The following is a 17480-nucleotide window of genomic DNA, read 5'->3' as shown; positions in this document are numbered from 1 at the left end:
AGCTGGCAAGGCTCACTTCCTGCAAGGCATCCCTGAGGAAAAGCCACATGGCCCTACCCCGATGCAGCCCTGGGTGCTGGAGCAGCCGTGTGGAGACCCCTGCCAGCGCTGAGATGCTTACACATTCACTGACTCGGCTTTCCTCCTGCAGTCAGTGTCATTATGATATTGAGGAGGACTTTGTAGATCGGAGTTGGACATATGGGCTAATATTGGACTTATGGGCTTGGGCAGTACTGGGTTAGGACACTTTCTGAATGTACACTTACCCTTTATATAAAACTCTCTCATACATATATGGGTTTCTGTGGATTTGTTTCTCTAGTTTACCCAGTCTAACAACACCCCCCCTTACCCCTGACAAATTCCGGGTTTTATTGGGTACCCCTCATTGGTCAGTTTAAGCAAAAGCTTCTTATTTTATTAGGGTGAATCTATATATACGAAAAGGTTTTCCATTTGAACTGTCTCTTACATGCATAATTTTGTGACATTAAATATATTCATCATGATCCATTTCCAGGTCTTTCTATCATCTTTAATAGAAGGCCAGTGTCCTGTCATCAATGTGACACCCTTCCCCCTAACATCATTTACTAAATGTGTAAGCCATTTACAGTTATTCATCTCTATCAGGGGTGTGTAAGGCAAAATAACTTGTGGCCTGTGTTTGCACACCCCTCAAGTAAGTAGAGGAGTCATTTTTGCAGTTCTTGGAGTGGTTCCAAAAGGAGAGGGAGGAGAAGAATATGCCAGGGATCTTTATGTGGCCCACAAACCTAAAACATTCACTATCTGACCTTTTACAGAAAACATTTGCCCACTTAGTTTGCAAGTGCTTCTGTTGTAGAAATACCACAAGTGGGTGACATTTAACAACAAATGTTTACCTGTTTTTTCTCACAATGTTGTAGATTAATAGTCCAAATCAGTCCCTGCACTACTACTCACTGCTATCGAGTCAAGGCTGACTCATAGCTACTGTCCAGGACAGGACAGCTGTGCTTGTTTCTGCCTTATTGGCTGCCCGGATGCTCATTGTTTACTTGGCTTGTAAATGTCCCTCACGCGTTGCCTATCTTCCCTTGTGAGTGCACCTTCTGTGTCTAATCTGCTCTCTTTTTTATCTCAGAAGTAGTTAGGTGTAGGGTCCACCCTAAACTGTTATTACCTCAATTGACTGACTACACTGCAGTAGACAGGATTTTGGAAAGTGATGGCATTACTTTGCATTCGATATAAGAAAGTTACTCTGGATTACATTCACAAATCAAGGCACTCCAAATAAATGCCTTCTTTGCAAGGAGATCAGAGATCAGAAGTAATGGATGGTGCCCAACTGCCATTACTGAAATTTTTAAAATCAAAATCTATACAATAATCTTGATCAAAAGGGAAAGAGTGGAACAGAATCTTAACTTCCTATGTAATAGGAAGTAGACTTTCTGGTGCAAAGGAGGCTAGACCAATTCCTGAAACTGTTACTCTGAGATAATAATGATTACACCTTAAACCAAAGATTACCCCTTCAATCTTCTTTAAACCAAACAATAGTTGTGCTTAATTAGTAGCAAATGTCTGTCTTGAGTGTTGTGCTGTTTTAAAGACCTATCTATATAGTCTCAAATTGACCAAAGAAACTCAATTGGTTGTGTAAGTGTAGAATTGACTAAATTGGTGTATGTTTTGCTGTGTATACTTTTAACAACAATAGAAACAAAGACAAGTTCTTCAAGTTCAACTGAAATAAACAAAAATTCACAAAGCACTAAACAATTGTCAACTGTGGAATGGGTATTTTGTTGCCCTGAAGTAATTTTTGCTCTGATCTTCACAATTTTTCTTTATTTCTGCTCTTCCCTGTTGTTCTTTCTGGGTTTCCATTGCACTGGTTCTAGGTGAGCAGTCTCTTCTTGAATGCTCAAATCCTTGGCCCCCACCTCCTGTCACCTGACAGGAGACTCTCTTTTCATGGGTCTGTGTCATTTCCATCTCTTGTCCTAAGAGAATGGCTTATTCTGGGTGGATGGTAAATAGTCAGCTTGGGCTTTCCTGGACTACCGGGATTTACGGATGTCCAGCTGTCTCGACACTGGCCAGTCTGACGTTCTTCAAGGAGTAAAATTCTCCAGCTGTGCATTTTACCACAGAGATCTCAGAAACTTTCATCACTTTTGAAAAGCTGTCAGTCATTATTTTTTGGAGACATTGGCAGAGCACTATCATGCCACAATCATGAAAATATTTCAAATTTATTTTATGGTGTTGAGAAAATACACGCAAAATACACAAATTCGCAGTCTCTGTGTGCATACTTCAGGCACATTGATTACAGTCAAGTTGTACAACCCTTCTCACACTTGTTTATCTCCATTAACACGAACCCACTGACCCCCACAGATCTCCCATGATCTCTTTTTCAGTTACCATCGTCAATTTGATCCTATGTCGTGATTAAAAGATAATGCTCAAAGCAGATATGAGGATCCCTGGCGGCATAGTGGTTAGGCATTTGCCTGCTAACTCGTCAGCAGTTGGAAACCACCAGCTGCTTCAAGGGAGCCACATGGAGCTTTCTACTATTAGAAAGAGTTACAGCTCTACCCTGTCCCATAGAGTTGCTATGAGTTAGCCTCGACTTGATGGCAGTGAGATTGGAGTGTCACGTGCATGTGAAAGTTGGACATCGTATAAGGAAAGTCGAAGAAGAATCGATGCATTTGAATTATGGTGCTGGTGAAGATCACTGAAAGTGCAGCCCGAGCGGCTTAATCTAACTAGCTACTGTACAGATGGGTTTGGGAATCCCACTGTCCTCCAGAGCCTTCTACAGATTAAGTGTTTATAATTAGTTCTTGTGTTAGTCTGGGTTGACTAGAGAAACCAATCCAGAGACACTCACATATGTATAAGAAAGAGTTTTATATCCACGAGTGATTGTATACTCCGAAAGCATCCTGGCCCAGTCCAGATCAAGCCCATAAGTTCCAACATTAGCCAATATGTCTGATACTAGCTCATAAATTCTTCTACAGACTCACCCAGCATATACAATGATGCTGAAAGCAGGAAGATCACACGCCCATGGGTGAAAAGTCTTATGGAAGCATCTCAGCACTGGCGTGGCTTTTCATGTGGCTCCTCTAGCTCCAGGGCTCTGGCTGCCATCAGCATAGCTTGATGTGGCTTTTCAACAGAATGTGAAGCAGAGAGAGTGTGTGTCGTGCCTCCAGGGAGGAAGACAGGAATTCTCAGAATTCTTAGGAGAAGGCCATGCCCACACAAAGGCATCATGGGCCATGATCTAATTGACAGACTATCCTCCACCTCTTTGCTCAAGTTGGCACGAGATTATGTACCTGCCACAGCTCTGATACTTTTCCCTCCATCATATTTGAATTTTGTTATTGTGATCTTTGTATCACAAAAGCTAGTATGCTTCTTCCATGTGGACTTAATTGATTCCTCCCTTAGAGGGTTGCTTGTTTGAACACAAGCCTTTAAGACCCCAGACATTATTCTGATTGATAGCCAGGCACCATCTACTTTCTTCACCACACTTTGCTGTAGCACTCTTATCTTCAATGATAATTTCATGAAGGTGAGTATTGAGCAGGGCCATGTTATCAAAGTTAAATGTTTGTGGATTGGGACTAGAGTTAAGTTGGAGCCCAGAATCCCACTGCATGTCCATGGGGTATGCATGACTCAGGTTTACTCTGGTGGCCATAATATGACATAATCAAAGCCTCCTAAGACCAGCTATACCAATATCAGCAGCAAACCAGCAAACAAACAGAAACACAGAAAGAAAACAAAAAACAAGCTAAAGGCAGGTAAACAAAAACCCGTAGAAACGGAAAAAAAAATACAACATATATCCCTGGGGTATAAGACGATGGTGATGTCAATTTCCCCAATGACACAGCACTGTGGCACACTGTGTGAGGAGTGTATGCGAGTATATTTCCACCTGGAGCTGCAGTTCAGGAGGTTTTGTCCTACACAGTCCCATCTCCCATTGGATTGTGGCGTTTACCAAGCATGGAGATTGGTGCTGGGGGGTGGGGAACTTTCCTGGATCAATGCTTCCAAGTGCAGATCTCTGCCCAACAGATGAAGCCTGTCATGTCACTGTGAGATGGGCAACGAGGTACTAAATATATGGTGATTCTGAATCCCCTTCACTGTACACCCACCAAGCCGGGGGCTCCCCTGACGGTCCAAGGACCACCACTTCCACATTCTCCTATTTTTCACTTCTTCCTGGCATTATGCAAAAAACAAAAACAAAATAACCAACACCCACCCAACCCACCCCCCAAACCTAAAAACCCTCCCATTTTGCGTGCCCTCCACTTTCGTTCTGGAGACACCATTCCTGTTCTTTTGTACAGTCCACACACATACTATTTTTCCCGTTTTCCTGTCCCTGTGATCTCAGATTTATTCAGCACAGATTTTTCTAGATTTCAACCACAAGTTGACTTGTGCTCCCTCTAGTGGCGTCTTGATGGAGCGGATAGTTGCTCTCCAAGCCTGGCGAGTTGAGGTCAGTGTACAAGGGAATGGCTTGGGATCAAGGAGCTCTGGTGGCAGAGTGGGTTACACATTAGGCTGAAACCGAAAATTTGGCACTTTGAACCCACCAGCCACTCTGTGGGCTAAAGCCGAGACTGTATACTTACAAAAAGAGCAGTTCTAACCTGCAACGGGTTGGCTCGGGATTTGATTTCCCATGGGGCTGTTGGGTAAGGAAGTTGGTGGTGCAAATGCATCAGCCCACTCAGAGGGTGAAAGATGAGACTGTCTGTTCCTGTCAGAAACCTTATACAGGGTCACTATGAGTTGGAATCATTTCAATGGCAGTGGGGTTTGTCTTTGGTTTGGGCCTAGAATTAGGTCACAGGCTGAAGAACATTTTTCACTTTGCTTTTATCTGTCTTGTGCCCTTCTTGGTCCTTGTGTTATTCCTAGGAATTTAATTTTTGTAATACTTGTTTAAGTAATAAAAATGCAACCTGAGTCTCCTATCATTATGAAAAGAGTTCAAGACGGATGTTGTATTAGTCTGGGTTGACTAGAGAAACAAATCCAGTGACACTCAAACATGTGTATTAGAAAGAATTATTGCAAAACACATATGAGAAATACATCCCATCTAAGTCCATGAATCCAATTCTTAACCACAAGTCCCTCTTCAGACTCACAAAACCACATGTCATGATGCTGAAACGTCACAGGCTGGTGGGTGCAAAGTCTTATGGATCCAATGGCGGTGGCCACATCTCCAGGCCTTGCAAAGGTCTCCACGTGGCATCAACAGGAAGGTGAAGGCAGAGAGAGGGAGAGGGCTGGCCTCCAGCGAGCCTTTTATCTTAGTCAAGCCTCCAAATGAGGCCATCAAGCTGCAACGTAATGGACAGGCCTACCCTTTATTTATCAAGTTGACATGAAATTATGTCACTGCCATAGATGTGAAAAATCCTCTTCTGGTGGTGTGTTAGTCTGGGTACACAAGAGAAACAAATCATTGGACACACATATGCGTATAAGAAATAGATTTATATACAAGAGCATTTGAACATTGAGAAAACATCCCAGTCCAATCCACATTAAGTCCATAAGTCTGATATTAGCCCATATGTCTGATACCAATCTATAAAGTCCTCTTCAGACTCATGAAACACAGGCAATGATGCCGAATGCAGAAGACCACATGCCAATGGGTAGAAAGTCTTTGGATCCAGTGGCGTTGGAGACATCTCAGCACTGACGGGTCTCTGCATCACCATGGGTCCATGTCTCTTGTCAGCTGCTCTGTCTCCCAGAGTGTGTGCAGAGAGAGTCCCACCTCCAAGGAGGAAAATACCGGATTTCCCAGAATTCTCAGGAGAAGGCCATACCCACACAGAGGCTTCATTCTTAATCCTCAAATTGACAAATGATTCTATAACTACCCCAGGTGGGATGGTTTTTAGCACTTGTCTGGGCTTAATATGCCTCCACTTTCTGAGGTATTTCACTCACAGAACAGGATTATAAATGTATGTTTACAAACATGAACAAACTGAGGCCCATGTTTGACAGTCCATGCTGACAGGTCCTTATGGGTTAGTGCCAGGCCACAGGTGTCCCTCTGCAGTGTCACATCCTCTTTGGTAGAACCACACTGCTACAGTCTCATCTTTTATTTTTATGATAAACTTATTCTCTTTTATTTTACAGTGCGAAGAGAACACTGCCATCTATACATGTCATCTTTTAGATTTACACTTCTCTTTTAATAACCCAATAATCAATGCAAACTCCTAGTGACCCTGGAAGGCAGAGTAGAGCTGCCATGTTGAGTTTGATGGTTCGGAGCAGTTTTGTGCTTGTAGTGGGGCAGCAGGAATTCTAGTCATCACGGGGTACTTGGCCGTGTTTGCTTCAGAACTCAGCGAGCATCCTTCCCTGCTGACAGGCCCAGGCCTATGGGATAGTCGCTTAGCCTTCCCTGGGATGCTTGTCAGGTGCTGGTTGTCTTCCATGGTGTCCTTTGCCATGAGTGCCTAGAGCTGTGATGTGGATTCCTGAAAGATTGCCCAGTAAAGTTGTTTAGGTCAAGCTTTGAGTTTGGCAGATTAACTTGCAATATTTCAGGACCCTGACTCATGGAAAAGGCCTACAGCCTAGTACTTGATGATGAAATTATTTTCTGAGAATGAATTAGAAGATGAGGCAACATTTGTTTGCTATTGAGGTAGCTAGTTTATTGTGCCAACCAGGCTGATAAACACATGTGGGATTACTTGAAAGGTGGAGGGATAAATGGCTCGGTGAGTCTCACCTTACTTGTCTCTTGTTCTTTGATCATTGAACCAGTGTGAGGCTCCCTTGCTTGTTCTGTGATTTGCAAGCTACACTACCTGTGGGACACCTAACCCGTGAACTGTGTTGCTATCATTTGAGGTTCCTTCAAGACCTGCTTCGCCACACCATTGGAATTTACATCTCTTGAGCTGGGGACTGTCCAACCCTGTTGGTGACCTGCCTTGCTGTTTGCAGCCTGTGGCTGGATAGCCTGAATTGCTCTACAGAGGACCATCCAGAGACCCTGAAGACTTGAAGGACTGCCAGTGTCTCACAACTGTCTCATGGGAGTGAGTTGCACTGAGCCATTTGTATTGCTTTATAATTCAATTAACTGCTTATTTCATATGTTATCTATCTATCTAAAATTATTAGCGTTCTGGTTTTGTTTCTCTAGAGAACCCTGTCTAACACAGTTGTGAAATATCCAGTCTCTCTTTCCTCTATTGCAACAGAACCCTGGCCTTATTTAGGGTGTCATGTTAATTGAAAAACAAACCCGAGTTAAGGAAGGAGCAATTTTTCCAAAGGATCATTGCAGTAAGGGGGAAGGCAGCAGGGTGACTGACTGCAATTGCAGGGGCTTCTATTGCAGTCGGGAGAATGTTGACTGTGAGATATGCACGCTTCTCCTGTTGTTAGCTGGCTCTGAGTTTGCCCTCGATTCATGGAGACTGCATGCACAATGGAAGAAACTGCTGCCCATTCCTGTGCTAGCCCCATGATTGGTTGCATATGAGACTATTGTGATCCATAGAGTTGACACGAGCTGACACTGGAAGTCGATTACCAGGCCTTTCTTCTTACTCTTAGTCAGGCAGTACCACTGACACTTGTTCAGCATCTTAGCACACTTCAACTGACAGACTGTTGTTGGCTGAGATTAAGATGCATTTGCGCGCTTCCGCCATCTTTCCATCCCTCAGTCAGACGCGGCCTGGAGACGCTTCTGGAAGATCCATCACGATGGCCGCCCAAGGAGAACCCCAAGTCCAGTTCAAACTCGTACTGGTGGGTGATGGTGGTACTGGAAAAACGACATTTGTGAAACGTCACCTGACTGGTGAATTTGAGAAGTATGTAGCTACCTTAGGTGTTGAGGTCCATCCCCTTGTGTTCCATACTAACAGAGGACCTATCAAATTCAACGTGTGGCATACAGCTGGTCAAGAAAAATTTGGAGGACTGAGAGATGGCTATTATATTCAAGCCCAGTGTGCCATTATAATGTTCGACGTAACCTCAAGGGTTACTTACAAGAATGTGCCTAACTGGCATAGGGATCTGGTTCGAGTATGTGAAAACATACCCATCGTGCTGTGTGGCAACAAAGTGGATATTAAGGACAGGAAAGTTAAGGCAAAATCCATTGTCTTCCACCGAAAGAAGAACCTTCAGTACTATGACATTTCTGCCAAAAGCAACTACAACTTTGAAAAGCCCTTCCTTTGGCTTGCTAGAAAACTCATTGGCGATCCTAACTTGGAGTTTGTTGCCATGCCTGCTCTGGCCCCACCAGAGGTTGTTATGGACCCAGCTTTGGCAGCCCAGTATGAGCATGATTTAGAGGTTGCGCAGACAACCGCTCTCCCGGATGAAGATGATGACCTGTGAGAGAACGAAGCTGGAGCCCAGCGTCAGAAGTCTAGTTTTATAGGCAACTGTCCTGTGACGTCAGTGGTGCAGCGTGTTTGCCACTCTTATTACATAGCTAAGCAGAATGTGCTCATCTTTGGGATGCTGAAGGAGATGAATGGACTTCGGAGTGAGTGTGGCAGTTAAAAACCTTTTCTTTTTGAACCCACATATCTAGCTGTTTGGGAACGCATTTTTCTTTCTTGAAATTCAACTACAAGACTGCTACAGTCACATCACAATATTCAGTGGTGATGTTTTGTTTGTTAACTGTCATTCCCATTCCTTTTCGTTAGAATAAAGTTGTATTTCAAATATCTAAAAAAAAAAAAAAAAGATGCATTTGCTGAGAATTACAACCTGGCCTCCTTGATGGAACTGCAGGATTCTCCCACTGAATGCCACTCCCCAAGATGAAAAAGAAGCCAGTGTGAGGAAACAAGACGAAAGGGGGCGCTCTGAGAATGTTTCTACCCTGGAGCCAGCCTATTCGGGGAAGGACCATTAAAATGAAGTTAAATGTCGGTCCAGATTCACGGTGGGTCAAAATTCAGGAACCTTGGGGAAGATGAGAAATTTAGTGAAAGTTGGGTTAACAAGCATATTGTTCAGATTGACCAGCAGGGACAAAATAGTTCTGATAATCATTTGTGAGGCAAAGAATGGGAATTACAAGGATTTATGTCTGGCTCTGTCCTTTGTAAATAAGGGGACATCAGCAAATCTTATGAGGAAGGACACTTCTTTGTTGTAGACCACTTCTGGGAACACAAAAGATAGGGGAAATTCTTTAACTGGTAATGGTTTTCTGGGATCATAGAATTTAGATAAAGCCAACATTGTCAACCCAGCTAAAAGGAACCAGGGAGCTTGTCTGTGTACTTACTGTAAGTAGGTACGCAGACACACATTGTCTATTTTAAAAGAAGCGTTTGGACCCATGTGGCTACGACCCAGGGTTGCATGATCCTGAGGCACACCCTGACCACCACATAGTCCGGCTGTCAGAAATCCCACAGCCAGTCCTGTAACTCTTTAAAAGTTACAATTATGTACGTGTCCCAACCGTGGTCCTTCCCCCGCTTCTGTGGTCTGTTCTGTGGCAGCGGTGAGTAGACCTACCACCAGTCATGAGCTTGTGAGGATTCCCTGTGCTATGACATATAATGAATACCATAGCCCCGAGGCAGGGGAGTCCCTCCTTATCTGCACTGTGTCCTTGCTGACGGTCTCCTTCATCTGGCATGTTTACCTTGCCCTGTTTAAGCCTTAAGAGATACAGAGAATATGTTTGAATTTGGAGTTCTTTTTTCCTCCAAGCACATTTAGTGATGAGAATGGGACCCCAAACTGTCTTTCCTGGTAGGGCTCTGGGGAGTCAAAGACTGGAACAGGCACTATTTATGCTACATGATCTTCAGAGACTCTATTTACCCTAGGGGAGCTCTGGTGGTATAGTAGTTATGCATTGGGCTGCTATCCACATGGCTGGCAGTTCGAAACCACCAGCAGCTCTGAGTGAGAGAGTTACAGTCTTGGAAACTCACAGGGGGTCACTATGAGTTTGTTTATTGATTTGGTTGACCCTAGGAGACAAGAATGCTTGAATTTTGAGAACCATGTTTCAGTGTGACTCTTTAAAGCATTTATCAAGTCTTGTATATTTTTCTGACTGAGAACTCTTAATGCTTCCTTCCACTCCATTTGCCAGGGATTGCTATGTCCAGGTTCAGGTAAGAGTGCTTTTGAGAATCTCTTCAAGGATCTCGGGGGCGGGGTGGGGGGTGGGGGATCACAGTTGGACATTGGATGAAGGGCTTTAGGGCTTTGTCTGATCTCCTCTGGCTTCATTAGGAGGAGATGACCCCAACACCAGGCCAAGACTGACTGTCACAAGGCAGAAGTCAGACATACCTCACACTCTCACCTTCTTTTACCCTAGTCTGTCACTGACCATTTTCCCCAAGACCTTCGATTTCTCTGTCAGGTTCTACCATGTGTTGGAATAGCCACAAAGCCTGCACAGACAATACTCCTGATGATAATACTCCACAGTAACTCAATGTCTGTGAGTTCAGATTATGGAATTTAACATGTTACCACGAGGCAGAATCAGAAAACATTAACGATGTTAAGTCTTTGTTCCAAAATAGCACCTCCTTTCATCCAGCAGCCGGTCTCTCTCTTGTCCTTAGCCTCTCAGTCATGAAGTCCTTTGATCTCTGCCATCATGGGCCAGGGAGCCTGCCTCTCCCTCACCACCTCCTGATCTCAGTGGCAGGCTCCTCTGCTCTGCTTGGTGGCACTCATCTTCTACCTCCCCATTCATACAGGGGTCTCTCACATGCTTTGCTATTGGCTCTTCTTGGTGGTTTCTCTTTCCTACTTCAAGATGGCTTTCTTAGACCCAGAAGGATGGACAAAGTGACCAGCGCTCTCTATTATTGTTTCACACATCCAGTATGCATGGTCCCACCTTATCAGATGGACGGACATAGTGACTGTGACAATGGACTCCAATGTAACAGCAATTGTGACTATGACACAGGGTCTAGCAGTGGTTTGTTCTGTTGTACATATGAGGGGGTAGCCCCCCCCCAAAAAAAAAACACACCGACCCAAACCAAAAAACAAAACAAAACCCAGAATTGCGCTGGGTGGAGGGGAGCTTTCATTGTACCGTTTTTCCTGTGAGGTGAGTGAGTATCACGCGACTCACTCTGAGTCAGGGCACCCAGTGGCATCACTTGGGAAGGTTCTCTCTAGTCACAGTAAAATTTTTTGTAAAAGCAGTTTTGCTCGAACCTCGTTTTTTGTGATGGCCAATTTAGAAGAACAGCATGTGTCTGTGAAATTTGTTTCCTACTCAGGAAAAATGCCGCAGAAACTATTGTGATGTTGAACATAGCGTACAAGGACAGCGCTACGGGAAAAACTCAAGTGTATGAGTGTTTCTCTCATTTCAAAAAAGGTGAAATGTCAATTGACAACAAATCTCATTCTGGACATCCATCAACTTCCCAAATGGAAAAAATTGTTTTGTCCAAACTTTCTATTTAGAGGTTCTGAAAAGATTTTATAATAGTGTGTGACAAAAAAAGGCCTGATTTGTGGCAGATGGGGCACTGGTTTTGTCACCATGACAATGCACCTGCTCCCACAGCCATCTCAGTACACCAGTTTTTGGCAAAACACAGTATGACTCTCTTCCCCTCCCACACACCTTTCTTACCTGATCTTACTCTGTGTGACTTCTTTTTGTTTCCTTAAATGAAAAGGGTCATGAAAGGACAGTGATTGGATGACGCTGAAGAAATGAAGTAAAAAATGAGGGAGGTGCTGTCAGCCATCTAAACAGATAAGCTTGAAAATTGTTTCCAAAAATGAAATTACAGATTTGACAAATGCAGTGAGTGTAATGGCGAGCACTTTGAAGGTGATAAGGTTGTTTGGTAAAAAAAATTACATACATAGATTTGGGAAAAAATCCATTTTTGGGGGAGGGGGATGTTACCCCCTCAACATTGACTATGGATCCAAATCAATTTATTGGCTCCTGATGAAAATAACAATCACCCAATCCCTTGGTGGGAAATAAAGAAGTGGATAGAAGGGCCATAAACAATAATTTCGCTTCACCACAGACTTGCAAAAAAACTAAAATTAGATTTTAGTATGCAGTTTTGATCTGAAGATTATGATTTTAACACCTCTATGAATGATTGACTGTATCTGCAGATTTATAAATTTTAACAGAAATTGCATATGGTAAACTCTGGCCTAGTTAAGTTTTTCTTTTATTCATTTTTCGCTCTACCTATTTCTTACAAGAGTTTGTGTTTGCTGGTGGTAACAGGGTAAGGTTCTGGGTAAAATTACTATTCTGGAGGCGTTCAAGTTTGGAAGACCTCAGCCTTGTTCTAAAGTGAAGACTCACAATCTGTAAAAGTCCATAAATAAATAAAGAAAATATTTATTGAAAGTTTAGAGAGCCAAGGAAATGTCCAGATCCAGAAAATGAAAATGGTCCTTGTGGTAGTTACATAAATTCATGTCAAGTTGATGATATATAATAGTGTAGGGGTGGAGTTTAGTCTGTCAATCAGGTCACAGCCTGATGGTGACTCCTTGTGGGTGTGATCTCATAAGGAGAGTCTTGGAAACCTAGCCTTCTCTCTGTGCCTTCATGTTCCTGCTGGTGGACTGTGTTAGTCTGGGTACTTTAAAGAAACAAATCCACAGAAATTCATATGCATAAGAGAGAGTTTTATATAAAGGTTAAGTGCACATCAAGAAAACATCCCAACCCAGTGCTGCTCAAGCCCACAGTCCAACATTAGCCCATTAACTCATATATCCAACATCAACCCACAAAGTCCTCCTCCATCTCACAAAACACATGTGATGATGCCAACTGCAAGAGGAAAGCCGAATCAGTGAACGTGTAAGCATCTCAGCACAGGCAGGGGTGTCCACATGGCTGCTCCAGCACCCAGGGCGGCATCGGGGTAGGTCCATGTGGCTTTTTCTCAGGGATGTCTTGCAGGAAGTGAGCCTTGCCAACTAAAGCAGGGAACTGGCTAAGTCTGCTGCACTCTGGTCCGACCATCACAAAACAGGAGACCCAAGAACTAGAAAGGTGAGGCGTACAGAGCCATTTATCCCTCTGCCCTTCAATTAACCCCACATGTGTTTATCAGCCAGATCGGCACAATAAACTAACTCACTGACCCTGATGGCTGCCAGAGTCACTGCCATAGGTTTTGCACAAAATGACACCCACTGGCCTGTGATCTTCCCGTGTACTGCACCGTTGCTTGTGATTGCATGTATCTGAGGAGGGGCTTAAGAACTTGATTTGGACTGAGCTGGGCTGTTATCTTGACATACAATTACTTCTTAATCTAAAAGTCTTTCTGGATTTGTTTCTCTAGTCAGCCTGGCCTACCACAGTCATGGTAATAAACAAGAAAGAGGTCAATGAACCAACCTATCCAGTCAAAGACGACACTAAAGCTACAAAATGGTGCTGGGCTGAAAGACAACTAGAAGAGCTGAAGCTGGGCATCTGAGTTTGGAGACTTAGTGGGTTGTCACTGCCATCGAATTGGTGCCAACTCATAGTAAGAGACAGGGTAGAATTGCCCCTGTGAATTTTTGAGACTGTAACTGTTAATACAAGTAGCTGGTGGTTTTGAACTGGTGATGTTGGGGATCACAGCCCAATGCATAACTATTACTTCACCAGGACTCCAGCTAGTGGATTCCCATGGTTAACATGTAGATAGTGTGATTCCATGATTGGTTAAAGTTAAATCATACACCTCTAGGCATTCTTCAGTTAAAGACAGATGGTCACAGGACATTGACAGGACAGATTTTTCTGAGAAACAGTGACTAAATTGTTTCCCTCAATATTACCCCCACACTACGGGGGCCCAATGTATAGAAGATTTATTGATCATGATATTTTTCAAGGCCCTTTGGTAATCGCACCTGTATCTGCTGAGAACAGAGGCAAGACTCTTTCCTGAGAAGAGCTTGGGATCTTCTGCCTCTGTCAGGCCATAGAGAAGAAAAATGTTCCCTTCAGGGTATAGGGTTTAGGCCAATACAAGGGTTAGAGAAGTTATTGTCAGAAAAGGGCAGTCTTTGTCTTTGTTTTTAAATCATTTTATCAGGGACTCATACAATTCTTATCACAATCCATCCATCCATTCATTGTGTCAAGTACATTTGTACATTTGTTGTTATCACCATTGTCAAAACATTTACTTTCTACTTGAGCCCTTAATATCAACTCCTCATTTCCCCCCTCCCTCCCCACTCACTCCTTCCTTATGAACTCTTCCTAATTAATAAATTATTATTATTTTGTCATATCTTACACTGCCTGACATCTCCCTTCACCCACTTTTCTGTGGTCCACCCCCCAGGGAGAAGATTATATGTAGATCCTTGTAATCTGTTCCCCCTTTCCACCCCACCTTTCCTCCACCCTCCAGGTATCACCACTCTCATCACTGGTCCTGAAGGATTGATCTGTCCTGGATTCCCTGTGTTTCTAGTTCACATCTGTACCAATGTACATCCTCTTGTCTAGCTAGATTTGTAAGATAGAATTGGGATCATGATAGTGGGGGACGGAAGCATTTAAGAACTAGAGGAAAGTTGTATGTTTCATGGTTGCTACACTGCACCCTGACTGGCTTATCTCCTCCCTACAACCCTTCAGTAAGGGGTGACCAGTTGCCAACAGATGAGCTTTGGGTTTCCACTCTGCACTCACCCTTATTTACAATGATATGGTTTTTTGTTCTTTGATGCCTGATACCTGATCCTTTCGACACCTCATGGTCACACAGGCTGGTGTGCTTCTTCCATGTGGGCTTTGTTGCTTCTGAGCTAGATGGCTTAATCACATTTGCTTATTTGTGTTCAGTGATCATATTGGGAAGGTGGGCACCCACTGATATGATTTTTTGTTCTTTGATGTTTGATACCTGGTCCCTTCTACACCTTGTGGTGACACAGGCTGGTGTGCTTCTTCCATGTGGGCTTTGTTGCTTCTGAGCTAGATGGCTGCTTGTTTATCTTCAAGCCTTTAAGACCCCAGATGCTATATCTTTTGATAGCTGGGCACCATCAGCTTTCTTCACCACATTTGCTTATGCACCCATTTGTTTTTAGTTATTGTGTTGGGAAGGTGTGCATCATGGAATGGAAAAGGGCAGTTTTGAACTTTCACGTGCGTTTTGTGTTAGTCTGGGTTGACTAGAGATACAAATTCATTGACAGTCATATATTTGTAAGAGAACTTTATATCCAGAAGTAATTATGCATCAATCAAACATCCCAGCTCAGTGCAGATCAAGTCCAGATCAAGTTTGATATTAACCTATCAGCCTGATATTAGCTCCTGAACTCCTCTTCAGACTGGCATAGCACATGCATTGATGCTGAATGCAGTAAGGTCACAGGTTGGTAGGTGGAAATTTTTGTGGCTCCAGTGGTGGGAAGCATCTCCAGGGCTCTAGCTGCCATCAGCATGGCTCCATGTGGCTTTTCCACAGGAAGACCAAGGCAGAGAGAGAGACTGCCCTGCCTCCTGGGAGGAAGAGAGGGAGTACCCAGAATCCTCATGAGAAGGCCACGCCCACAAGGAGGGATCATCAGGCTGTGACCTTATTGACAGGCTAGAATCCACCCCTTCATTCTTAGTTATCAAGTTGACATGAAATTGTGTAACTACCACAGATTTTAACACATGTAGAGGCTTAAGATGGAGTTAAGGGTTTACTTTTTGATTTATCTATTAACTCACACTGAGTGCTTCTGATTTTAGACTCATGAAGGCTCTATAAGTAAAAAAAAAAAAAAAAAAAAAAAACCAAACCAAACAAAAAACTCTAACCAAACAAAAAAACCCAGTAAAAACCTATAGGTCTGTTGCCATGAAAGCCAGTTAAAGATTTGCACATCAGGAAAAACTAGTTCAGAAGACTGGCCAGAAGCTCTGTGCTTCCTGCTGGCCAGAAAACAACCCCTCTGATTTAATCAGTACATGGTCTAACATTTGAACAAACTTCTCAGAAACTAGGAAATGCCCTATTTTAGAATAATTTAGAGTTTTGTTATGGAACGCCTGCCTGACATAGATACATTCTGTGGCTCTACTACTTGCTGTTTCTATCTGCTTAGATTATTAACATGATCTAATTTAGAATTAATTAGGTATTGCGGCCTTGCCCTGACTTTATTCTAATTTGTAATCACAGTAGTAGAGGGTTTGAGTGGGATAAGCTATGCTTGTTATGGTGATCAAATAATTTCTATGGCAATTCATGATCAGAGGACGGGGAAAGGCATGAAAACACCCCAAATTGGAGACATTAAGCCTAACTAAAATGACTGTCACAGTTTGGATCAAATTCAATTTTGTCTTAGGTTCTACTTCTGTCTCTGAGAAAGTCATCCTGCCTGTTTGTGGGTAAACAAGGGAAGGGAAGGTGCTTTAAATGGATGAACTGAGGACCCTGAAGAGGAAGAGCTCACCCGTATTATCTAACTAAGTATCTTCTCCACCCTTAATTACATCTCCTTTACACCCCTTGTCTGAATGTTGCTTTTCTTTTAGTTATTTAGGAAGTCTGATGCCTAATTCACCTCAACTGTAGATTATCTGGCAAAAAATGTAAACTTTAGGTTTGTTCATCAAAGTGCAGAGGAATGAAAACACTTGCCAATCCTCCAGAAATGCAATCCTGAAGCTGAAACACAACAGTGGGCAAAAAAAGCACATGACAGCTATTCCTAAGGCCCTGGAACAAGACCTTTCACCCAGCCTGTCTGGGGCAAAGCCTGAGGCCATTGGACTTTGCTTAATTATTGCTCTTGAGGTTGCTCTGCATTGGTAACTTGCATTGATTGGTTGGTAGGAATTTTCCATACAGATTATGAACATATTTGCTGTCTGTTTTTGTATTCGTTGCATTTGTTTCACCTGCCTTGAGGGTCTCTGTCCTATAACCTTTCCCTTAGTGATGGAATGTTAGTGAAGGGATTGATTGCTTTGCATCCAACTCTCACTGTTTTTGAAGGAGTTTTGTTCCATCAATTTTTATTAATTTGCATAGGTAACATTTCCATGTGTTTCAACCAGAAAAACTTTCCTTTATTCCTTTTCCCATTAGTATTTAAATCTGTACTACTGACTGGATTAGTGGCCCTATTAGAATTTTAAGATGCATGACAGTTGCTTTTAATCGATTGGCTTTGTTATTTTAATAAATCAGAAGTAGCGTACAGGTATCTTTAGACAATCTCCTGAGAATTCAAAGAGATTTTTAAAAGAAGTGGGCAGCAGAGAGAGGGGAAAGATGGATCCCATGGCACATGGAGCTAGATCTCTAAGAGATTAGGAAGCAAAGGCTGAAGAGACAAGGACTTTGTTCCAGAGTAGGCCAAACTTCCCTGAGGGCTAGAATTCT

At 43.0% G+C, this 17480-nt stretch overlaps 1 protein-coding gene across 1 annotated transcript; it reads left to right on the top strand.

Moving 5' to 3' along the window:
• Positions 1-7766: 7766 nt before the first annotated feature.
• On the top strand, positions 7767-8630 carry LOC142445022 (GTP-binding nuclear protein Ran-like). Its single transcript, XM_075546496.1, has one exon. The coding sequence runs from the start codon at positions 7822-7824 to the stop codon at positions 8467-8469; it is 648 nt and encodes a 215-aa protein (XP_075402611.1). The 5' UTR covers positions 7767-7821; the 3' UTR covers positions 8470-8630.
• The last annotated feature ends 8850 nt before the right edge of the window (positions 8631-17480 follow it).

This window comes from Tenrec ecaudatus, chromosome 4 (assembly GCF_050624435.1).
Source record: "Tenrec ecaudatus isolate mTenEca1 chromosome 4, mTenEca1.hap1, whole genome shotgun sequence".
Lineage (NCBI taxonomy): Eukaryota > Metazoa > Chordata > Mammalia > Afrosoricida > Tenrecidae > Tenrec > Tenrec ecaudatus.
The sequence above is the reverse complement of the archived record's forward strand: the minus strand, read 5'-3'. Positions and strand labels throughout refer to the sequence as shown.

Coding starts and splice junctions, on each gene's coding strand:
- LOC142445022 (XM_075546496.1), top strand. CDS start 7,822: ATGGCCGCCCAAGGAGAACCCCAAGTCCAGTTCAAACTCGTACTGGTG.